This window comes from Chelonoidis abingdonii, chromosome 4 (assembly GCF_003597395.2).
Source record: "Chelonoidis abingdonii isolate Lonesome George chromosome 4, CheloAbing_2.0, whole genome shotgun sequence".
In the NCBI taxonomy this organism is placed as follows: domain Eukaryota; kingdom Metazoa; phylum Chordata; order Testudines; family Testudinidae; genus Chelonoidis; species Chelonoidis abingdonii.
Genome location: NC_133772.1, coordinates 125,879,092 through 125,904,827, shown reverse-complemented (window position 1 = coordinate 125,904,827; position 25,736 = coordinate 125,879,092). Strand labels below are relative to the sequence as shown.

Here is a 25,736-nt window from a genome sequence, read left to right as displayed (position 1 = left end):
CGAGTTCAGATTGCTTTCCAGAGTAGTCACAGTGGTGCACTGTGGGATACTGCCCGGAGGCCAATACCGTCGATTTGCGGCCACACTAACCCTAATCCGATATGGGAATACTGATTTCAGTGCTACACCTCTCGTCAGGGAGGAGTACAGAAACCGATTTAAAGAGCCCTTTATATCGATATAAAAGGCCTCGTTGTGTGGACGGGTGCAGCGTTAAATCAGTTTAACACTGCTAAAATCGGTTTAAACGCGTAGTGTAGACCAGGCCCAAGTTCTTATACTGCACTCCTCATCACTATGGTCTTTGATTTGGCACATCTATTCAGTTTCTGCACAAAAAACTAATTACTTGAGTTATATAACAGCTTAGAATCATAGAATATCAGGGTTGGACAGGACCTCAGGGGATCATGTAGTCCAACCTCTTCTCAAAGCAGGACCAGTCCCCAGATTTTTTTGCCCTAGATCCCTAAGTGACCCCCTGAAGGATCGAAGTCACAGCCCTGGGTTTAGAAAGCCAATGCTCAAACTACTGAGCTAGGCCTCCCCACAATGCAGAATCAGAGCCTTAGGTAGAAAATTTGCTCAAAGAATGCTTTTCATTCCAAACTATCTGATTTTGTTTAGGTATCGAAATTTTGATCAGCCTCATCGATTCTATGTAGCTGATGTATACACTGATCTTACTCCGCTCAGTAAATTTCCTTCCCCTGAATATGAAACTTTTGCTGAATATTATAAAACAAAGTATAATCTTGACCTGACCAATCTCAACCAGCCACTGCTGGATGTGGACCACACGTCTTCAAGGTGAGGAGATTCTAAATAGCATAAACCTAGTTTAAATCTTTGGGTTTTATATCTTATGGTTTTGCAACATTTATAAAGAACCATTTAGTTCTGCTGTAAACTGTGTGATACAGTTGACAATCTTATTTTCAAAGATTTTGATGTCAATTTTTGGGCAGTCAACTTGAGTCATCATTAAAGGGACTGATTTTCAGAGGGCAAATGCTTTCTGTAAATAAAGTTGTTTTTTTTGTGTGTATTGATGGTCAAAATCATTTGAAAACGTAGTTCAACATGGTTTAATTAGAATTTTTTGTATATTTGCATTAAAGGAAATCTCTTCACAATATATTTTTAGACTTAATCTTTTGACTCCTCGCCATTTGAACCAGAAGGGGAAAGCTCTTCCACTAAGCAGTGCTGAGAAGAGGAAAGCCAAGTGGGAAAGTCTGCAAAATAAGCAGGTAATGAACTGCTCTTCATTCTAAATTGTTTAATTCAGCTTATTTAATTAACCATACTTAAGAACTTTTGAGATTATTTTTAAAAGTAAAACTCTCTCCCTCCTTCAAAGATATTGGTTCCAGAACTCTGTGCTATACATCCTATTCCAGCATCGCTGTGGAGAAAAGCAGTGTGTCTCCCCAGCATACTTTATCGTCTGCACTGCCTGTTGACAGCAGAGGAACTGAGAGCCCAAACAGCCACTGATGCTGGTGTAGGGGTTAAATCGCTTCCTGCAGACTTCAGGTATTTACTGTGTCACACATATATGTATAATAAATCTTCTTGAACAATAAGTGAAAATTTGCAAATGCTGCAACAGTGCAAAATTGATCTGCTCTGTATGGCTCATATAATTTTTTTAATTGGGCATATAGCTAGAAAATACTTGATTGTAAATTGTAGTATCCAACTCCACTATGTTTGTTCTTTCTTTAAAAAAAAAAAAAACCCATACTTTTTAAAATATGTAAAAATGTACATACATAAGGAGTTTTCTCATGCCTTCGCTTTGAGATATTTTTTAATCAAAATCAACTTTTATTTTGCAGATATCCTAATCTGGACTTTGGGTGGAAAAAGTCCATTGACAGCAAGTCCTTCATCTCTATTCCTAGCTCTTCTTTAGCAGAGAATGAAAATTACTGTAAGCACAGCACAATTGTAGTCCCTGAAAATGCTGCACATCAAGGTGCTACTAGAGCCTCCTCTGCAGAAAATCATGACCAAATGTCTGTGAACTACATAACACTGCTCAGTGAGTCACCCAGTAAACTCCAAATTGATGTATCGTTAGAACTTGCAGCAATTAATGGTGTTTCTTATAATAAAAATCTTGCCAATGGCAATTGTGATTTAGTTAATAGAGACTTTTGCCAAGGAAATCAACTGAATTACTGCAGGCAGGAAATACCTGTACAACCAACTACCTCATATCCCCTTCAGAATTTATACAACAGTGAGAACCAGCCCATGCCCAGCAATGAATGTACTCTACTGAGTAATAAATACCGTGATGGAAATGTTAACAAATCTACCTCAGATGGAAGCCCCAAAACGACAGTGACCACCAATATTTCAGAAGCTCTTAATTTTTCAAAAGACAGAATGGATTCTGAAAAGAACTGTTCCAGTGGATACTCCTCAAAAACTCTTGGCCCAAACCCTGGTCTCATTCTTCAGGCTTTGACTCTTTCAAATGCTAGTGATGGATTTAATCTAGAGCGGCTCGAAATGCTTGGTGATTCATTTTTAAAGCATGCCATCACTACATATTTGTTTTGCACTTACCCAGATGCTCATGAGGGACGCCTCTCATATATGAGAAGTAAAAAAGTGAGTAGCTAAAGATCTGTCACTATTTTGTTAAACATTGGCTACAATACATGATTTATAGATAAAATATTTGAACACTGAATATGTAATATGTTAATACATTTTTATATGTACCAGATATTTTCTGTCTAAAAGAAAATTACATTCTGTGTTATAAATTTGCTAGCATGCATGTTAGGAATACAATTATACAATACAATCCTCTCTTCTTTAAAATGACTAAAATAATTCATTTGATATACCATCAAAATGAATTAATATCTGCATTATATCATAATTAAATCTACATTTATGGACAAACTTCTCCTCAGAACTGTTAATTTTTTTTTAATTTAAACAATGGGCTGTTGATGCATCTTGTTAAGGTGGTGTGGTAATCAAGAATGCTACTGTATAATGGGATGTGTATTGTGTAAATGTTTACTGTTACTCAGAAAGTTATAATTTTATTTATAAATAAGGCATTAACTTCTCAAGAAACTATAAACATAAATGTTAAAAAGTTACTTCTGTTTTTAGGCCAGGATTTGGCCAGTCACAGGTACAATGTTGGGAAGGCTGCATAATAACCTCTGAGAACCTCTGTATGTAAATTATTATGTGTGTTTTATTTTAAATAAGAAATGCATGACTGTTTTAAAAACATGCTATCATTTATTTTAAAGGGCCAAGAATTTGTTTAGGCATATGAAATTGACTATATTTGTATTCTCATATATCTTTGTATGCATGTATATGTAGATGCTTATAAGCATTTTTTTTCTTAAAGGTCAGCAATTGTAACTTGTATCGTCTTGGGAAGAAGAAAGGGCTGCCTAGTCGTATGGTGGTATCTATTTTTGATCCACCCGTCAACTGGCTCCCCCCAGGTTACATAGTAAACCAAGACAAGAGTAACACAGACAAATGGGAGAAAGATGAAATGGTAAGCGCTCATTGAAATATGTTAAGATGTAAATATCTTTTTGTATATAATATTATATCACAAAGTGGAGAGACGGGAAAATGAGCTCTCATTTTATCATGCCTCAGCAAAATGTAGCTTCCTACGTCTTCGTTTCCTACTTTTCTTTAAAATATCCATATCATTTATGAAAAATGTGAGGGAAAGAGATGTTGATGGAGAACTTAGGAAGGGCAATTTGTGAAACAAATTACTGAACATGGTTCAGAAAGGAATGTATATCCATTATTCTCAGCACACTTTTGTGGAAACTCATGTAATTTGAAGTGTTTCTTCCCTCATGCAAACTGTGAAATATATGTATAAATGATGTTTTTGACTAGCATTTCTGTACTGCACACTATTGGTGGCTAAACATCATTTTGCTGAAAAATGAGCCCATCTTTGGCAATATGGGCAGCACATCAGAGTCTGTGAGCTAGTTTTTGTCCTGTTTTACCAGGTGCCCTAACTAGTACAACTAGTATTTTCTTAGTTCTGTGATTGAGTGGAGTTGGTGGTTGGTTTGAGAAGTATCTCAATATTAATTGACTGTTGCCAGATGGCATTTTATCTTTAATGGTTAAAGACTGATGATTCCTTTTCTACAGTGGTCTCAAACAGAAGGCATGAAGAATCTGTTTAGCTCCTATCCAGAGTGAACACAGAAAGTTCTTGACTACTTTTAGATATTTTGTTTGTTTCTCAGACAGTGCAGTTCTAAACTCATGTTGTACAGTTCATCTGCTGATCCTAAACCAGAGTTACAGCTGACTGTAAACTGATCTTTGGTCCCTAATGTTAAGCCCTGATACCGCCAAGGGGATGAATTTCACTTTTCCGTGAGATTGTGCCCACCAGCAGGCTCAGAATGGCAACTCTCAATTAAAAACTTTGCAGATTTCATTTTGTAATTGAATTGTAAATACCTGCATGTTTCATCCTATGAACTCTCAAAAGTCAAAGTAAAAATGGGTGCTCTTGCTTTAAAAAAAAAAAAAAAAAAAAAAAATCACTAATCATATGGCATTAATGACTTAATCTGGTAAATATTCAGAAAAAAAAATTTTTTTTTTGAATCAATAGAATACTCTGACTACAGAACCACCAGAGGGCACACAAGAGGACTGTTAAACAGATGTACTGTCTGACTACATCTTTATTGAAGACTAAAACCTGATTATTGTAGTTCTGTATTCTGCCAAAGTTTCATTTCAAAGGGATTTATTATTATACTATTCTAAAAATAAAATGGCATATTTGAGGCTGCAGCTGATAAATTACTTAGGGGAAAAAATTATTCTTTGTAACCCTTTAACTGCTTATGTCCTTGCCAGTCACAAATTTTATATATATATTTCAGTCTAGTACTCATATTGGACAGTGATCTCACAAGATATGTTTATTGCTGCCAAGTGGTAAAATAGTCGTTTTACTGTCAAGGAATAAATTTCATTCTTTCTGGGGAGAGGGTTAACTAGAACTCTGATAATACTTTGAATAACTGTTGTTAAAACATTGTAGACAAATGCTGGGATTCTTGGCCTGGCCCAAACCATATAAGAAAAATGCAAATACACCTGTACCCCGATATAACGCGGGCATGGGGAGCCAAAAATCCCTACTGTTTTATAGGTGAAACGCTGTTATATCTGGGTAGCAGCGGCAGGGCTGCCGTGGTGATTTAAAGAGCTCCAGGCTCTGGCCGCTGTGGGGAGCCCGGACCCTTTAAATGGCTGGCCAAGCCCAACTGCCTCAGCCCTGGGGTAGTGGCGGCGGGGCTGCAGCAGTGATTTAAAGGGCTCTGGGCTCCCCACAGCAGCCGGAGCCCCGGACCCTTTAAAGCACCGCTGGAGCGCTGCTACTACCGCGCTATATGCGAACCCATGTTATATCAGGTCGCATTATAGCGGGGTGGTGGTGTAGTTTAGTTGTCTGATTAAATAACTAAATTTGAAAAAGCATAAAAGGAACTTTTAAGTGTATTTGATCTTTGGTTTGAAATACACATAGTGAGAGGAAAAAAATGTTTATAATTTATTTAAAATAAATTGAAGTTTGAGATGTGTGGGTTTTGAAGCCTGGGGCAGTAGTTTCTGAAAAAGTGCTATCTAGCACAAAGAAAAATGGTCAGAATTACCTTTTGGCTTCCAAACGACTATATAATGAGATATTAGGACTAATTTGTTCTTTCTCACAGAGTTCACTTATCTATATCAAAACTCTTTTTTGCTCAGAGTTCAGGGTGTTTTTTTTTTTCCTTTGGGAAAATTTAAAACTGATAGATCTCATTCATAATCACTTAAGTCTATTTTGAAACTGCTGTTTGGGCATCTGTCATTCTTAATGGGAGTAGTCAAAATTCCGCTTTCAGGCCAGATACGGAGTATGGAGTTTTTACTGTTAATTTTCCTTTCTAATATGGAAATGTGGCCTCCTTATACTTCATTTTCTAAATTACTATGTGCTCCCTTCTGATCATATTATTTGGAACTCTGCATGTTAGGGCCATAGTATCTGCAAGCCCTACATCCATACTTTAAAATGAGGGCAAGTATAAACTCTTCCATTTTATTCAAAGTGGAATGGTCCTTAGGCTTGTAGGCCCCAATTCAGGAAAGTGCTTTGGGTCTGATCCTGCTCTCATGAAACGGCAAAACTTCCATTGACTTCAATGGTGCAGGATCAAGCACGCAAGCAACTGCACTGACCTTAAGTGCTTTCTTGGGTCAGGGCCTTAGCAAGCTGCCAGGGCAATCCTTAGGTAGGTAACATTTTGACATACCTATTTTTGATGATTTACTCCAAGCCATACAAATTTGATACCTGTTATTTTTCATTAATCATATGTATCATTAATTTTTCCTCCTTTCAATGGCAAATGCACAGAGTAGAAATAAAATTGAGCAACAGTATAAAACAAAAATTATATCCATTTGTAATTAAACTAAAATGTAACCCAGGAGATTTTGCTTAACTGAATACCTCTTAAGAGAATTAACAGTCTCTTAATGTATCCCCTTTGGACTAGTTTTTGAGTTATTGTATTGTTTCACTAAATGTGCACGTTAATATTTTGTCCAAAAATGCAGTTTTTAAGAAACATGCTGTCTAAATGTGTGTTTTCTACATTCTTAGCCTGATCTTATGAAATATTTCCAATATTACAAAAATGCATAACAAATTGGAAAAATCTTTTTGTCAAAACAGGGTATGGAAGATTCTCTGTTAGAACCTACATTGTCTTAATTTTTTTCTGACTGACTTTTTTCAAATACAGCTTGTATTGCATAATCAAAAATTGGCCTGTTTCCCCCTGCCCCTCCCCCACCTTAAAAAAAAAAAAAAAAAAAAAAAGGTAGATGACTTACTAAGTTACTGAATCCCCAGCACAATCCATCCAGGCCATCACCCACATAAACATCAAACTTTTGCCAAACTGGCATTAGAGGCTCCTGGTTTTTTGTCTCTATATATAAAAATCACCATATGTTGATTCTCTAAATTTGCTTTCCTTCATGTTTGCCAGTAGACTACAAACTACTTGTTAATGTGGGAAAACTGACACTTTGCTGCTTAGAGAAAAATTATTACAGTAGCCCAAGGATAAAAGGAATTTTTATAATTGTTTCACTGGAACCTTTTTTCATGTTTCATGTATGTTGATGTGAATATCTCAAAAGCTTGAATATCGGGCAGCATGCCTATGATTTACCTACAGTAAGGTTGGCAAAAACCCTATAATAAAATGTATGCGCTGTAGAAATGCTATTCATATTACCTTCCTTGATTGTATATAGTAGCATTACTTCGCAGCCAGAGAGAGAGAAAAATAAATGTTGATACATCTAATGTCACTATTTTAAAATTGGTGTTGCTGTGTCCCCCCACGCCCGGTTTCTATGTGCATAAGTGAGTTATGGGTGGTTTTTATTTTTTTTTAAGCGACTTATGTACTAGACACAAGTAAACAGAAAAAAAATCCTCTGCTTTTTTTTGTATTCCTATGAAACTTAGATGCTCATTGTAAGAAATTCTATTTAATATATATTGTAACAATAAAGGTTGCTTATAGAAAAGTTAATTGTACCCCAAAGCTTTAGTCTTAGAATGAGAATAATAATTGGAATTGCTCTTTGCATCTGATTAAACAAATGAATTCATATCAATTAACAAAAAATAAATGGTCATGCTTTTAAAGTTAGCTGACAGTGGTTATAATTGAAAATTATCTCTTGTGCTTGCAGAGTTATGAAACTTGTTTAAAAGATAATTTTTCCCCTGTGCCTCATTTTATTTCTTTCAGACACAAGAAAGCTTGTTAGCTAATGGTAAACTTGATGACGATTATGACGATGAAGAGGATGAAGACCTAATGTGGAGGTTACCCAAGGAAGAAGCTGACCTTGAAGATGATTTTTTGGAATATGATCAGGAACATATCAAATTCATTGATAATATGTTAATGGGATCTGGGGCTTTTGTGAAGAAAATTTCTCTCTCTCCCTTTTCAACCACTGATTCTAGCTGTGAATGGAAAGCACCCAAAAAATCATCCCTGGGTAATATTCAATTTTCTTCAGATTTTGATGATTTTGACTACAGTTCTTGGGATGCTATGTGTTATCTGGATCCTAGCAAGGCTGTTGAAGAAGATGATTTTGTAGTAGGCTTCTGGAATCCATCAGAAGAAAACTGTGGTGTTGACACAGGAAAACAGTCTATCTCATATGACTTGCATACAGAGCAGTGTATTGCTGACAAAAGCATTGCAGATTGTGTGGAAGCCTTGCTGGGCTGCTATCTGACTAGCTGTGGTGAAAGAGCTGCTCAGCTTTTTCTGTGTTCATTAGGGTTGAAGGTGCTCCCAGTAATGAAAAGAACTGAGTGGAACAGCACTTCATGTTCTAACAGGGAGAATTTTAACAGTCAACAGAAAAATGTTTCACCAAACTGTGCTTCTGCCTCTGTAGCCAATTCAGAATGTTCTCTGTGTAAAGAAATGGAGTATGGCTGTTTGAAGATTCCACCAAGATGTATGTTTGATCACCCAGATGCTGATAAAACCCTGAATCACCTAATATCTGGTTTTGAAAATTTTGAGAAGAAAATTAACTACAGTTTTAAGAATAAGGCTTATCTTCTTCAGGCATTTACTCATGCCTCCTACCATTACAATACCATTACTGGTAAGTTGTCTGAAAGAAATTACTTCATTTCAATATTAGATATAAATAAAGGATATACAGTGCAGGTTATTTTTTTGTGCATAGATCTTGACTTTTTTTATGTCAAAATAATTGCCTGTTAATACAAAAATGAATACCAAGAAGGATCTTCTTTCTGTTGTTTTTAAGGGGTCTGCCAGTTAACTGTGTGTGACCTCTCCCTCCCTAAAATGCTACCAGGGCACATGAGCGACTCACAATTCTTCTTCGAGTGATTGCTCATATCCATTCCAGTAGGTGTACGCGCTGCGCGTGCATGTTCGTTGGAAGACTTTTACCCTAGCAACTCCAGCGGGCCAGCAGGTCACCCCCTAGAGTGGCGCCACCATAGCGGGTATTATATACCCCTGCCGGCCCGCCCGCTCCTCAGTTCCTTCTTACCGCCGTGTCGGTCGTTGGAACTGTGGAGCGCGGCATAGCTGTCCTCCACGTCCCTAACTTCTCTTCGTTCATTGGTTTCTAGTTCTAGTTTTAATTATAGTTCACTTAGTTTAGTATAGTTGTAGTTTATAGTTCTAGTGTATATAGTTAGCGGGTTCGGGACGCTAGCCCTCTCCCGCGCCCGGTGCCAGGCTCATGCCTGGTTCGCCGGGGTTCAAACCGTGCTCGGGCTGTAAGAAGCCGATGCCCACCAGCGATCCCCACGACGCCTGCTTGAAGTGCCTGGGGAATCGCATATCTCCGAGAAGTGCCGCATTTGCAAGGCCTTCAGACCGAGGACCAAGAAGGAGCGAGACCAGCGCCTCAAGACACTCCTGATGGAAGCGGCGCTTAATCCTTCGTCCTCGGCACGAGTGCGCTTCGGCTCCGGCACCGGACCACTCCGGCGCCGCGAAGACGCCACGGCACCGACCTTCTCCGGCACCGGTTCAGGGAAGAGACTGTCTACCTCCTCTACCCCAGCTAAGCTGCCTCGAAAAGAGCACCCGGCACCGACGCCGGCCGGGTTGGCCGTGCCAGGGACTTCGTCGACTCCGGCCCGGCAGGTCCGTCGAGTCCGATCCCTCTCAGCTCCCGCCAAGATCTGGGGTTGAGCTGATGGTCCCGTCCACGCCCGAGACCTTCTCCTCGGCCAGGGACCTCATCGCTCTAACGGAGCCTGTGCTGCCCCAACCCCTGGCACCGCCGGTGCGGGTTCTGCAGTCTAAGGGCAAGCCCACGCCGATGCGAGCACCGTCCCCGGACTCTCCGGCTCGGCACCGGTCACGATCTCGGCACCAGTCTCGATCCCGAGGGAGGTCTCGCTCGCGACGCCCGCTCGCAGTCCCGGCACCGCTCTCCACGACGGTACCTGGGTCGTACTCGCGGCGCAGATCATCCTCGCGCCGGTCTCGATACTCCGGCACCGTTCTGGCTCCAGCCACCGTTACCGGCACCGGGACTCGAGGAGTCGTTCCCGTCATCGGCGATCCAGATCCCGGTCGACCTCCCGGCACCGCGCTGGTGGCAGGTCCTGGTCTCGATCGCGGCACCGGTATGGATCACTGGCACCGATCTCCAGCACCGAGGAGGTCTTCGCCGCCTGGAGTGCGGGACCCGTACCACTCCCGTTCGGCTCCCCGTGGCCCTCTCACCAGGGGTCAGTCTCTTCGCGGGCGGGCAGTGTGTACTTAGACGCTGAAAGACCCGCTGCCCTCTTCTCCGAGACTCAGCAGGAGCATGGTCCTCAGCAGTGGGGCTTCTGGACCCCTGGGCGTATCACCAAGCCCAGGGCCCCAGCAAATTCCTCTGCGGTCATCGTCTCTGAGCACAGGGCTCCGGAGGCTACTTCTTCACGCCCTCCTCCATCCCCTACGGAAGAGCAGTCGTCTCATCCTCCAGATCCTGAGCACCCACAAGAGTCAGACGCGGTGCTCCAGTCTGAGCCGCCACCAGACCCGCTCCTGCCAGGTCTCTCCTCGTCGTCCTCCCAGATGAGGCGGTGGCGGGGACGACATCCACCAGTCCCCCCCACTGGACCTCAGGGCGCATCAGGACCTCCTCAGGCGCGTGGCGCAAAATATGAACATCCAGGCTGAGGAGGTCTCCGAGATCGAGGACCCGGTCGTGAGCATCCTCTCGGCGGATGCGCCCACTCGTGTGGCCTGCCCTTCATAAGGACCATCCAAGCCAATGCCACCACATCTGGCAGTCACTGGCTTCCATTCCCCCGCTGCTCGGGTGTCGAGCGTAAATACATGGTCCCTTCGAAGGGCTATGAGTACTTATATGTCCACCCGCCCCCGTGTTCCCTCGTCGTTCAATCTGTGAATGAGAGGGAGCGCCACGGGCAACAAGCTCCGGCCCCCAAGTCTAAGGAGGCGAGGCGTATGGACCTGCTTGGCCGCAAGGTCTATTCCGCAGGCGCCCTGCAGCTGCGGGTCTCCAACAGCAAGCTCTGCTCAGTCGCTACACATACAACACCTGGGTGGCGGCTGATAAATTTAAGGAGCTGCTCCGCAGGACGCTCGTCAGAGGAGTTCGCCGCTCTCTCCTTGACGAGAGGGAAAAAGGTCGCGCGCACTTCCCTACAGGCGGCTTTGGACGCTGCAGACTCGGCTGCCAGGACTCTGGCCTCGGAGTCACTGTGCGCCGCATTTCGTGGCTTCAGGTCTCTGGCCTTCCTCCGGAACTCCAATATACCATCCAGGATCTTCCGTTTGAGGGCCAGGGCCTGTTTTCGGACAAGACTGACCCTCGGCTGCAAGCCTCAAAGACAATAGGGTCATTATGCGCGCCCTGGGATGCATACGCCGGTCACCCAGCGTAGACCATTCAGGCTCAACAGCAACACAGGCCTTACCCCCAGCCCAGGCAAAGGCAAGACTTTGCCAGGCGGCGAAACAGGAATGGCAGGCGCAGACAATCGGGGTAACCAGGGGGCCAAAGCCAAGGTCCCTCCAAGCCTTCCTCCGGGCCGAAGCCCTTGTTTTGAAGGTGCGCCCGAGGGCGCTGTACCAGTCCCTCCCGGATCCATCTCCTCCCTTCTCCAACCGTCTTTCGTTCTTCCTCCCGGCGTGGTACCAGCTTACTTCAGACCGCTGGGTCCTCCGCGTGTTGCGGCTTGGATACCGCTACAGTTTGCTTCGTACCCGCCCTCCCACCCCCTTCCTCGTCCCTCTTCAGGGACCCCTCTCACGAGCAGATCCTCCTCCAGGAGGTACGAACGCTCCTCGACAAAGGGGCCATAGAGGAGGTTCCAGAGAACGAGAAGGGCAGGGGTTTTACTCCCGTTACTTTCTGATCCCCAAGGCCAAGGGAGGTCTCAGACCCATCCTCGACCTACGAGAGCTCAACAAATACCTGGTCAAGTTGAAGTTCCGTATGGTGTCCTTGGGACCATTATTCCATCCCTGGATCCGGAGACTGGTACGCGCGCCCTCGACATGCAGGACGCTTATTTCCATATAGCCATCTTCCCCCGCCCCATCGGAGGTTCCTTCGCTTCGTTGTCGGCGGCCGGCATTATCAATTCACGGTCCTCCCGTTCGGCTCTCGACGGCCCACGAGTGTTTACCAAATGCATGGCCGTAGTCGTCGCCTTCCTTCGTCGCAGTCGCGTGCATGTGTTCCCTACCTCGACGACTGGCTTATCCGGGGACCCTCAGAGGAGCGAGTCCTCGCGCACGTCCGCATGGTCAGCCGCCTTTTCACGAGCCTAGGCCTAATGCTCAACGCCGAGAAGTCCACTCTAACCCCTACTCAGAGGATAGAGTTTATCGGAGCCGTTCTAGACTCCACCATGGCCCAGGGCCGTTCTTCCCTTGTCGCGGTTCCAGGCTTTGACAGCCATCATCCACAGGCTGCAGGCAGCACCTCTAACCTCCATACGTACTTGCCTGACACTCTTGGGCCACATGGCGGCCTGCACATTCGTCACGGCGCATGCTCGGCTCCGCCTCCGGCCCCTCCAGTCCTGGCTCATCCCTCAGCTCCGTCCGGCCAGGCGCCCGTTAGATACAGTAGTCACGATTCCTCAGGACGTCCTCCCACTCCCTCCAGTGGTGGCTGGATCGGTCCGTCGTGTGTGCAGGGCTTCCGTTCCATCCGCCCCAGCCCTCGCTGTCCCTGACAACGGACGCCTCGGACTTGGGATGGGGAGCTCACCTAGGTGCCCTGCGGACCCAGGGCCGCTGGTCTCCTCCCGAACTCGCCCTACATATCAACGTGCGAGAATTGAGGGCGGTCCGCCTGGCTTGTCAGCGTTCCGTCAGCAGATCCAAGGTCGCTGTGTTTCGGTTTTCACCGACAACACAACGACGGTATACTATGTAAACAAGCAGGGCGGTACGAGGTCTCCTCTTCTTTGTCAGGAGGCCATGACGTTGTGGGACTTTTGCATAGCCCACTCTGTTCACCTAGTTGCTTCCTTTCTCCCGGGGGTTCGAATACGCTGGCGGATCGGCTCAGCCGGTCCTTTTGCTCCCCACGAGTGGTCCCTTCGCGCCGGACATCGCCCTGGCGCTCTTCCGGAGGTGGGGGCATCCCCATATGGACCTCTTCGCATCCCGCAGGAACAGAAAGTGCCCGATGTTCTGCTCTTTCCAAGGTCGCGAACCGGGCTCGGTTGCAGACGCCTTTCTGATTCCCTGGGCGACGCACCTCTTCTATGCGTTCCCTCCGTTTCCGTTGATTCACAAGGTCCTTCTGAAGGTGCGCAGGGACAGGGCCCGCTTGATTCTGATCGCTCCGGCGTGGCCCCGGCAGCATTGGTTTCTCTCCTGCTGGACCTGTCGGTAGTCGACACCTGTCCCCTGCCTGCCTCTTCACTGGACCTGATCACGCAGGACCACGGCCGCTTGTCACCGGACCTTCCGTCTCTGCACCTCTCAGCCTGGCTCCTGCGTGGCTGACTAGGTCCGAGTTGCATTGCTCTTCACCAGTGAGGCAGGTGCTTCTGGGAAGTAGGAAGCCGTCTACGAGGACGACGTACTCAGCCAAATGGAAACGCTTTACGTGCTGGTGCGCGGAGAGGCGCTTCCACCCCACCGATGTTTCCATCCCAATCGTCCTCGATTACCTTTGGTCGCTCAAGCAGCAAGGCCTGGCGGTGTCCTCTCTCCGGGTTCACTTAGCGGCTATCTCCACCTTCCACCCGGGGAGCGATGGCCGCTCTGTCTTCTCACACCCCATGGTGGCTAGATTCCTTAAAGGTCTGGAGCGTCTCTACCCCAGGTCCGCCGCCCAGCCCCCTCTTGGGATCTGAACCTGGTGTTGTCCCGTCTTATGTCCCCCCGTTTGAACCGCTGGCTACGTGTTCCCTCCTCTACTTGTCCTGGAAGACGGCATTCCTGGTGGCCATCACTTCTGCTAGGCGTGTGTCAGAGCTGCGCGCCCTCGTGGTAGAGCCCCCGTATACGGTGTTCCATCGCGACAAAGTACAACTAAAGCCGCACCCCGCCTTTCTCCCCAAAGTTGTCTCGGCCTTTCATGTCAACCAGGACATATCCTACCCGTATTCTTCCCGAAACCTCATTCGTCTCGCCGGGAGCAGCAGTTGCACTCCTTAGACGTGCGTAGGGCGCTCGCCTTTTATATAGAACGGACCAAGCCGTTCCGCAAATCCCCCCAGCTTTTTTGTCGCCATAGCTGACCGGGTTAAGGGGTTGCCTGTCTCCTCGCAGAGGATCTCCTCGTGGGTGACATCCTGCATACGGGCCTGTTACGACCTGGCCGGTCTCCCGTCGGGCAATGTGACCGCGCACTCTACTAGGGCCCAGCAGCATCATCGACGGCGTTCCTTGCGCGAGTACCCGTCCAGGAATCTGCAGGCAGCGACCTGGTCCTCCGTGCACACCTTCGCTCCCATTATGCCCTGGTCCAACAGTCCAGGGATGATGCAGCCTTCGGCTCTGCCGTGTTACACGCTGCGACCTCTCACTCCGACCCACCGCCTAGGTAAGGCTTGGGAATCACCTACTGGAATGGATATGAGCAATCACTCGAAGAAAAAACACGGTTACTCACCTTTGTAACTGTTGTTCTTCGAGATGTGTTGCTCATATCCATTCCACACCCGCCCTCCTTCCCCACTGTCGGAGTAGCCGGCAAGAAGGAACTGAGGAGCGGGCGGCCGGCAGGGGTATATATTACCCGCTATGGCGGCGCCACTCTGGGGGCGACCTGCCGGCCTGCTGGAGTTGCTAGGGTAAAAGTCTTCCGACGAACGTGCACGCGCGGCGCATACACCTACTGGAATGGATATGAGCAACACATCTCGAAAAACAACAGTTACAAAGGTGAGTAACCGTGTTTTCCCTAGACCAAGTGCGTGGTATAGGGCACCATAATACAGGGTTTTTTTCTAGACTGTGGAGTTTTTTCATATTTTACCTCTGTCCCCTCTCTCATCAGCCGTTATGTGCTCAATACTAATCCTGTATTCACCACTGTGACGTAGCAAAGAATCTCAGAAACTGCCGTGCCTCTCGAACTAGCCACCATGGTTTTAAAATAAAAAAACAAAAAAAAGTTTTTTCAAAAAATGACATTTAAAAAAAGTAGTTATTTCACTGATTTTCATCCCAAGAGCATCACCTTGACCGTATTCACAAACCACCTTGACTTCACTGGAGTCGAGATTTCACCTGTAGGCTGCATTAGTCTGTTTTTCGTTGGAGTGGCTAAGTTCGGGAATGTTCAGGAGTACCTTTAGAGCCCAGTCCAGTGTGGTATATGTATTTAGTGTCCTCAACTCATGCTGAGGGTCAGTGGTAATTGAGGGGGGTTGTACCTAATGGGATCTAGATCTTAGAAAATGATCACTTTCAATCAAGTGACGCCTTGACCAAACGTCATGGGGCCACGGAAAGTGGGAGTGATGATTTTCCAGGAGAAACTCCTCTCAAAAAACCCTCAGCTCTTAACACACATCCTATTGAAATGTTAATGTGCTATGATAGAAGTCTAACAAGGAGAATATACGTAGTATTAAAAATTAACATAGAATTTTAAAGTGCTTTACCTGGAGAAAGAACTGTTCTTCTGCAAACATTAAGCTTCACTATACTCATATGAGGTAAGTGGTAGGTAATTATTCCTATTACACAAATGAGAAAATTGAAGCATAGTGTTTTGACCAAAGTTACACAGTCAGTGGCAGAAACTTGAATAGAATCTAGGAATTTAGATTCCCAGTCTCCTACTTTAGTTGACAGGGAAGAATATTTTGGGGAAACTTTTAATGTTAGTGATGTATATTTTCATGAACAGTAAAAGTTAAAATGTGTCAGGATCCATATGATAGGTACTGAAAACTGCTTCATTCTAGTCATTTCATTTTTAAAGCTTTCAGTTTGTTTGATTTTCTTTCTCTCTTTCTTTCTTTCTACATTAACAACGAACCCCCTAATTCAAAATTAACATCAGCACATCTGAGAGTGAAACATCATTGAACACTTAAACTACAAAAAGTCTAAAGGAATAGAAAATTAGCTTAGAAACATTAATATTGAAATTGCCCCACTTTCTTTTTTTAGTGTATTGATTTCTTTATTGAATTTTTGAGAGCTTGGTTACCATTGTCTATTCAGATGAACACAGTTGTACCATCACTTGATGTTGTTTTTGATCAGTCAGATTTAAGGCATTTGAGCCTTCATTATAAGCCCGTATTTTTGCCACAGTGCTGCGAGTGAGTATTTGGTTCAGAAGAAGCTTCATTATTACGTATAATTTTTGAAGCTTTTTCTTATATTTGGAATCCATTAAAACAGGCAGAACAACCTTTTAAGATAACACTGAAAACAAAATCCAGTAAAAAGATATCTATGTTTAAACATGGATAGATATTTATCTTCTTTTGAGCATTGGTTAACTTGTGGTATTTACATAGTAAAAAGCCAAACCTTCTATCCAGAGAGGCCAGGAAAGAATGTGTTAGTTAAATAAACGTAATTGTATTGCTGTAAATTTTTTTATTTCCAATGCTTTAAGATTGTTACCAGCGCTTGGAATTCCTGGGAGATGCAATTTTGGACTACCTCATAACAAAGCACCTTTATGAAGACCCACGGCAACACTCTCCAGGAGTTCTAACTGACCTACGATCCGCTTTAGTCAATAATACCATCTTTGCATCATTAGCTGTAAAGTATGACTACCATAAGTACTTCAAAGCTGTCTCTCCTGAGCTGTTTCATGTTATTGATGACTTTGTACAGTTTCAGATGGAAAAGAATGAAATGCAAGGAATGGATTCTGAGGTTAGTAGTATTTGAAAGTATTTGCGTTCAGTGTCTGATTTTAGCATGTCATCAGAATTCTTAGAACAATACAGGTTTTTATAATGTGTTAGCTTTGAATGTATAGCAACCAAAGAAGCATATGGATGCCTATAATGTAGTAATTTACTTAGCATAACTGCATGCTTTCATTAAGCAGGTTTTACTAAATGAAAGTGCTCAGAAAATAACTTTTAATTGGATTGATACCAGATTTTACCCCTGGGATCTTGTGTGATATCCAGAGTAGGTGATATCACACTTTCATGCTTACACCAGTTTTTCCATACCCTACTTCAACAGTGTTCTTCATCACTAACTGAGAGGCCCTGTATCCACTGGCCAGGGAAACACTGTTAGTATCTTTCAAGTGAACTATTTTAAAAGCAATTTGGTTGAAGATTTGTAAACACAGGCTTTGGACTGGCCAAGAAAACTTAAGTAAATTACATGTTGATGGACACTTGTTTTCTGGGAAAGGAACTAAAACCAAATCATTTCAGATAAGCTACTAAACAACCACATAATGGCAATGGCTTTCTGTCTCAGCTGATCTGGGTCAGATTCAAACCAACTACCTAGAACAGAAAGATGAGACTCTTCTTTTTATTATCAAGCCCATCCAGTCTTCCTTAACATTTTGGTTTGATCTTTGCCTGATAAGTGTCCTCTGTAGTAGTCTTAAAAAGTGTGGTTTAATTGCTTTTAGAGCAAGAACCTACCGTCAAAGAATAGTGTTGATTAAATCTGTGACTAAATATTTGCCATCTTTGTCTTCAGTAGTTTGTTCACTCCATTACTCAGTTTAGATTCAACTCTTTTATCTCCTTTATATAGGTGTATATATATACACTTTTATAGCCCTTGCATTTACTACAAACCAAAACCTTTAAATTTTCCATTGCAAGATGAGAAAACAACTGAGGAGACAAGTGTCAAGTGATTTAATCACAAAGGATCAGACTCTGCTACCGTTATATTGTGTAGTATTCATTACAGTGGGTCTGCCCACTGTGAGTAAGTGGTGTAGAAGCTAGCCTTAAAGTTTTACAACAGTGGTTTTTGGCTTTGTGAAAGTGACCTAACCATTTAATATGGTTGAGGTGGTACCTCAGAAACACCAGCAGGTTATCAAACGGCTCGAGTTATTTAGTTCTTGTTTCTATCTACCACTCTACCTGCTCCCTGTGCTAGTCTGGCACTGGGTTACTGTGTCTCTTCCTTTAATTTCATCACAGTTAATGCAAGAATCTTTGCTTCAGTAGATCCTGCCAGTTGGACCAATCTCCATGCATCTCTCCATGTCACCAGCTCTTCTTTTTTCAAATCTCACTCCTAAAACATCTTTTGTCCCTTATCTTGCACCTTACATTTATTATTTATAAGGGGAATAGAACTTCCTAATGTGTTTTGCTGTTCATATGGTGTGAAATACACTGTGCAAATACAGTTGCATATTTGTTTAACAATAAGATTGCTGTTTGAAGAGTTTGCACGTTCAGTCTAGTTCCCTGTTAGACCTATTTTAAGAGTAAATGTTGGATGGAACTAATACATGGAGTAATACTGTACCTTTTAAGAGGGCAGCCGAAGTATTTGCCATAGAATTTTAAACTCCTGAACAACCACCAAGTGAATGAGAGGCGGCCAGTAGGGGAAGAGAAAAGATAGGAAAATGTTGATTTCCATTTATTTGGGGGTGTGGTGGTCAAAAGCAGTTTTATTCAATTCAGCTTCCTGTGTTATTTACACTAAGGCAAAATGTGGACAAAACTGCATGTAATTGAAAAAAATATTATTGTAAAGGACTATATTAAAATCAAGATGTACACATAACACAATACGTACACCTTTTTGCAGTGCAAAAATAACAGAACTGCATAAAAGCAGTAGTAAACCATAGAATAAAATGCTGCATATATGTTAAAAGCAGTCTCTCTGGCATCAAGTAGCTGAGCATACAAATACTATAAACACAGTCTGACGCTACTGAGTTGTTGTTAATAATGGCTCTTTTCAATTACACTCCTTCCATATGTTCTTAGTTACAGAAGGCAGGTGTAGCATAAGTGTATGTGAGTTACATACCATTTAAACATGGTCTTTTCCACCAAAAATTAGACTTAGGCTTTGAAAGACTCCTTATAGGAGATGTTTAAAATATGAACTCTCTTGGTTATGCATGGCTTACTAGCATTAACTAACAGACACAAGTCTGTTCCTTACTGGAAAAAACACACCTACGGTGAAATTCTGCAGAACTTGTACAAGTGGAATTGAAAAAACATATATGGTATCTGTGGTGGATTTATTTTATTTTATTTTATTTTTTACACTCACATATTTGAAAAACACTAGATCCAGCTACTTGGTTTCATTTGGGAATACAGCAATGATTTAGCTGTGGAAAGGTGCCATTGAAAGACTCAAAGAAGGCACATAGGACAGGGCATTAGAGAGATCTTCCATATGTGAAGATTGTTTCTTTTTTAAAAAATGTTCAGTGTAACAACTGTCTCTTATAATTTCAAACAGCTCAGAAGATCTGAAGAGGATGAAGAGAAGGAAGAAGATATTGAAGTACCAAAGGCCATGGGAGATATATTTGAGTCACTGGCTGGTGCCATTTATATGGATAGTGGGATGTCTTTGGAAATGGTTTGGCATGTGTACTATCCTATGATGAGGCCATTAATAGGTAATGTGTCAGCTTTCATAGAGAAAAAAGTTTTAGTATTTAATTGTCTTGTAAGGGGGGAGAAATCAAGTTTACCTTTTTTTTTCTTTTTTTTTTTAAACCATAGAAAAGTTTTCTGCAAATGTGCCTCGTTCCCCAGTGCGGGAGCTGCTGGAGATGGAACCAGAGACAGCCAAATTTAGGTAAGAGTAAATTTGCTTGTTAAGCATTGCTGTAAAATATTTTTTTAAACCATGCTTCATAGACTACTAAGAAATGTTAATGGATATTGATTGTGTTTAATCTGTCCTGTACTGAGCAAGAAAGATGTTCTTTGTGCTTACTGATTACTTTTTTAGAACATTTTCTCTCAGAAAACTTTCTAAGTAAGATAAAAATAAAGTCTGTTTAATTATATATTTTATACACATTATATATTTTATCCATAGGAAGACCATGTAAAGAGTCTTTTTTCACCTTTGCTTATGTTGGTGGTAATGTGTATGTTGTTTTTTTGTTTTTTTGCAGTCCTGCAGAAAGAACTTACGATGGAAAGGTCAGAGTAACAGTGGAAGTTGTAGGGAAAGGAAAGTTTAAAGGTGTTGGCAGAAGCTATAGGATTGCCAAATCTGCAGCTGCAAGAAGAGCACTGCGAAGCCTCAAAGCAAACCAACCTCAGGTCTCAAACATCTGAGATTCCTCTTAAAACAAAAACAAAAAATTAAAAAAAAAAAAAAAAAAATTAAAAAGCCCACAAAATAAAGTAATTTTTTTTAAAGTTGATGTTGAGAGGAACAAATTGAAGGCAGAATTTAATGTTTGTTTGATAACAGAATAGATAACAAAACATTTAACATGTATAAAATTTTGGAACTAATTGTAGTTATAGGGTTTTGCGCAAACACAATCTTGTCTTCTTTCCTCACTTCTGCTTTGTTTAATCACAAGAGTGCTTTAATAATGACATTTAGTTAGTGTTCAAAAGAATTGTTGTCAGGTTTTTTTGGTTTATTTTTATTGTCAGTACAGCTTTGCTTAGTGTTAGAAGGCCGGGGATCTTATGCCTAATGCAGATGCTTGATTTATACATAGTAATCTTGAAATTCCTCAGTCTGTGCACTAGTGCCAGTCATAAAGCAGTTTATAAACTGTACAGGATGATTTGGTATAAGAGAGAATAAGTGAGCCAGTATTGTCGTCCCTTCACCCCCTCCCCTCCCATGTCATCTTTGCATCAAGATGACATTCTCAGTCATTATTGCACTTATTTGTTAGGGACAGGTCTTTAGCTGAAATGGCTGGCATACTGGCAGAAATAAATTTCAACTTCCTGATGCCACATAGTCTTGCATAAAAAGGTTCTTGCCTTAAACGTAAATAAACCCTCATTAACAATCTTTAATTTCTGATCTTTCTGGAACAAACTTGTTTTACATTCCCTTCATTTTTATTATGCATTTTATGATGATACAGCTCTATATTTACAGTACAACACATTAGTATAGCTGTGACTTAACTTATTACAGGATTATAATAGAAATTGTATTCATATGTATGTAATGAGGTTATTTTTAACAATTCAGAGGAGTGGTTAGTCTACAGAATTTTTTTTTATACCACAAACAAAAAATGGTCTTTGGCTAAAATTCCAATTTTACACAAACCTGCAAATTAGATAGTTCCAAGACTTGGAAACAAATAGTAATGAATAACTGCACAGTGCAGGCTGTTGCTCTAACAAAATAACCTTAGACATATCACACCTAAAATATGCTGCAGATTTTATAATCAATTGGTTACTTATTTAACAAATGGAGCACCTTTACACTTGGAAATATTTCCACATAAATTTCTTACTGTGCTTTTCACAGAGTTGCATGCATATTTCACTTACCAAAGCTGTGCTGTTAAATGCCATGAAAGCTGATGTTTGAGATGAACTGCCGTACTTTTGATAAATCTGTGATTTAGGTCCTTAATTTAGAGAAACTAGCTTATTGTTTTTTCAGTCTATTGGAAAAAAATCATACATTTTTAGGCTTTGCCTAAATCATACATGTTTCTTTAATTAGATTTTTGTAGGCACTCTTCACTTAAATACCTCAGTTCTGTTCTGTTCTTTGCATGCATTGTTTTTTGTTTTGTTTTTGTTTTGGTGCTATGTTTATATATTATGCTTGAAATTTTAATTTTTTGCACTGTAACTATAATACCTCTTAATTTACCTTTTTTTTTAAAAAAGCTGTGGGTCAGTCTTGTAGTCCCACCAATATCAGCAGAGATTTGCTGCAATTTTGCCCTGTTAATTATGCTTGAAGTTTGAGAAAGCTGAGCAAGGTGTTTTAATGATTTCCAGCACATTGGTCTGAACTTGGTGCTGTTTTATGCGTTTAAATTACAAATAAATACTGTATTTCCTGCTTTGAAAACCCCACTCCCTCCATACAATCTCACTAAATAAACAACAACAAAAAAACAAAACCCTATCAGCTTTAGCTTTCTAGAAAATAGAAAAAGAAAACAAAAAGCCTTCGTGCAAGGGATGGACATTAAGCTTCTCTGAAATACAGAATTTTGTAATTAGGTTTTCTATCTAAAGTTTTTTTAATCTTAAAATTATAATAATTCTTACAGAAATCCGAAGACAAATTCCTGGGATCAATAGTATAATAATACAAGTGCAATGTTTTAAAAACAAAATAACTTTACTGTTTTGAGTTCTTTAATCATTATGAGAGCAAAAATGTATCATGGGAAGTTGAAAACCCGCAAGTCTTGAAATATATTTAAATTAAACTTGTTTTATGCAAAATAATAATAATAATAATAACAACAACTTTGTATGAGTAAATTGATATGAACCACCACACAATTAAAAATTTATTGATAACCATTTCTTTCAGCCAGGAGTCAGGATTTTACAGCACACCAACGGAAAGTGGAGTATCACTAATGTGAAAATTCCATGGCTCCTGGCCCAAGGGTCAATTTTTAAAATGTCATAACATCCCTAAGGCTTAAAAAAAGTAAAAGTTAATTATATTACAATGAATAATATAAAATAAAAATGGTGGGGTCCTCTGCAAACACTTGGAGAAATAGGTTTCTTTCTTGGACGTCTGAACGTCATGGATTCTCACAGTTTTGAGGTAAATCTGTTAGCAGTAAAAAATGACATGGAAAAATCAAACTTTTGCTACCAAGTGTTTGATGTAAAGAACACAAACAAACTGAATTTGGTGTTATGCTCTGTATGTCAGCAGTGGCCAGTGATCCCCTTGTTACCTGTTTCCTATGAATTAGTAATAAGAAATGTATAGTGGCTGACTATAGTTTCTGCTGCTGCTGTTTTTTAAATGCCATAACTCTTTTCCAGTGTGACCTCATTGAAATATTTCAAATCCTTTGGGATAGAAAAATCATCCTAGTTTCCATGCTGTACAACTCTTGTGTTTCACTCTTCAGTTGATATGAGTATGATATTGGATAGTGTATGCTATTAAAGACCTAAATCTGATCATTTGAAGGTTGGGATAGAAATCACTTGGCAATGCTGTAAGCACAAGTGTAAGTGGACTGTTGCAACCCATCTTCAAAAGCAACCACACAGATGCCTCATAAATAGTGTGGGGGTTAATTGGCATGAACTTTGTTTTTTATCTTCTTAGTTCTATTATACTGTACTTTAAAAAGTCCTCCTAACTATGCTGTGTTTTTATTTTATGGCTTTTTTTTTTTTGCGCTGTTCTATTCATGTAGCACAAATAAGCATTGCACTTGGTACCGTGCTTTACCTCATTTCAAGGAAAAAAAATATGCTTAACAGAGAGGAAAAATGTGGTTTGGCCTTGCTGCTGTTTTGATTTACTGAATTTGAAAAAGATAATTATAATGTCTGCAATGTGTCATTTACTTGCACAACTTATATAGGTCATTTGTAATGTCTGTGGCATTTTTACTGGGTATGAAAATACAACAAAGACGTTATGAAAATCTTGATTGTATTTTAAAGTTATTGTTTTTTATTACATCATTTTTACTGTTATGTGAAGTAATTAAAATTAGAATGACCTCTGACACTCCTGTAGTTATCTCTGAACAAATCAACATGTTGTGCGCATAGTGTAGTTTTTACAAGAAGACAGCCCATAGCAATTTGGTCAACTTTAACTAAATCTCCCCTTTTTCTGGATATTGAGGGATCTGTAGTGACTTCTGAAATGTTTATTCAGCTTGATGCTGCTAACATTTATATCAAAAGGCCTACTATTTTTCAGTCTCATTACATGAAGCTATGCTGAGACCACAGAGTACAGAATTTAACAAGAATTCAAGCCAATCTGAGTACCAGTTCAGAGTATAATGCAAAGCCTAATAGACACAGGGACAGATCCTTAGTTGGTGTAAATTGGTGTGGCACCATTGAGGTTTAGAATCATTTCAGTTTACATCAGCTGAGGATATGCCATTAATTGTTTGTGTCTGAGTTTGGGCTTCTGTCCCGGTGTTTAAAAATAGTCGTCATCTGGGAAATATGTGCGCTTATGTGTATGACATACATACTGTAGACACACCTGTTTATATAGAAAATACAAGAGGCTTTGGATCACAATCTTAGCAGCACTTATGAAGCTGAAGACAACACGTTCCTATGTAATTTGCTGTGATGTTACACTTGTCTGTATTTGGCCACATCCCATTCACTTTTTTTCCCCCACATGAACAGTCTCATTGAAAATCAGTGGATCTATTGTGAGTCCAATGAGAAGGATTTTTACCTGTGGTACTTGATTGACACATTTGTATTTTTCAACCACTTAAATCCATTTTAACTTCTTGAAAATTTTATCTTTATTTTACACATTAAGTTAAAAAACATAAAACTACAATTTACGACCCTGAAATGTAATCTAAATATCAGCTGTAGCTCCATTAGAATTATGTTGGCAAATATGAGTAGAGGTCATTGTTGTATACTCCACTAGCAGTTAAAATTAACTTATTTCAAAAGTAACTATAACTATATACACTTTACCCAATACATCCTTTAGATCTCTTCCCCCTTTTAATTTGGATAGCAGCCACAGACTATTTAAATTGCTTTGTAGATGCACTCAAAATGCACTGCAGCAGCAAGTTTTATAGAAAAATGACAAATGTTTGTGGACAGGAACTGGGAATTGCAGGTGTTTTTATTGTATATAGTTTGACATAAAAAGTGGTTAAAATCAAGTAGAATGAATAACAAATAAAATTTGATGAACAATAAAATATTTACCATCACATGCTGCAGCTATCTTTAAGGGACATAAAATGTAATTCATTCATACTGTAATCATGCTGCAGAAATGTGCAGCCTGCACCTTATGGATCACAATTACTTTTAATAGTTTTTTGTAACAATTGTAGCTGAGTATATCTCCAATAAAGTTATGGTCTGTTCACTTTGTGTTGTCTTTCTTTAGTTTAATTAGACTGTTAGAGCCTTTCAAGAAATATTAATCTTTTATTACTCACAATTTTTGCTTTTCTGTTTGAATCTAAGTAACAATCTTTAAATGTAAAATGTATTTAAATTAGACTAGGAAATAATGTTTGTGTACAGTTCCACTCATCCCATTCCACTAATGGCCAGTCAGAAAAAAATTCTCAAGGTTTCTTTAGAAATATTTTAAATCCCTTATACATACCTCTTAAGTCTGGTGAGAAATAATGGCCCTGCAGCCACAACCGGATCTGTGTGGATGTGCCCTTACACCTGCACAACATCCCCATGAAGTCAGTGGGACGTGTATGCACCCGGGTCTGTCTGCAAAGGTGGGATTGCACAATTTGAGCCAATATTTTTAAGAAACAAACTTGTTAACCTATGCAAATAAAAATACAATTTTTTTTCCATTTATGGTGTTTTTCATTTGGCATCTCACTCATCTGGGATACTGAAAACGGACTAGTCCAGCTTGTGCACTAGTCCAATGCTGCAAAGTTTAAGGAGGCAAGAGAGACCTGTCAGTCACCAATCAAGGATTTGCTCTCCCTTCTAGAAAACTCCCCAGTTT

At 41.2% G+C, this 25,736-nt stretch overlaps 1 protein-coding gene across 11 annotated transcripts in view; it reads left to right on the top strand.

The window, feature by feature from the left end:
* Positions 1 to 25,121, top strand: part of DICER1 (dicer 1, ribonuclease III) — a 105,094-nt gene extending 79,973 nt beyond the window's left edge. For all 11 annotated transcript variants that reach the window (XM_032772060.2, XM_032772056.2, XM_075065662.1 and 8 more), the window contains 10 exons: positions 628 to 810; positions 1,148 to 1,253; positions 1,364 to 1,539; positions 1,845 to 2,628; positions 3,398 to 3,553; positions 7,878 to 8,760; positions 16,714 to 16,982; positions 19,536 to 19,698; positions 19,805 to 19,880; positions 20,206 to 25,121. In XM_032772060.2, coding sequence (XP_032627951.1) covers positions 628 to 810; positions 1,148 to 1,253; positions 1,364 to 1,539; positions 1,845 to 2,628; positions 3,398 to 3,553; positions 7,878 to 8,760; positions 16,714 to 16,982; positions 19,536 to 19,698; positions 19,805 to 19,880; positions 20,206 to 20,371 — 2,962 coding nt within the window. In that variant the 3' untranslated portion in view covers positions 20,372 to 25,121. The remainder of the gene's footprint in view (positions 1 to 627; positions 811 to 1,147; positions 1,254 to 1,363; positions 1,540 to 1,844; positions 2,629 to 3,397; positions 3,554 to 7,877; positions 8,761 to 16,713; positions 16,983 to 19,535; positions 19,699 to 19,804; positions 19,881 to 20,205) is intronic.
* Positions 25,122 to 25,736: the final 615 nt, after the last annotated feature.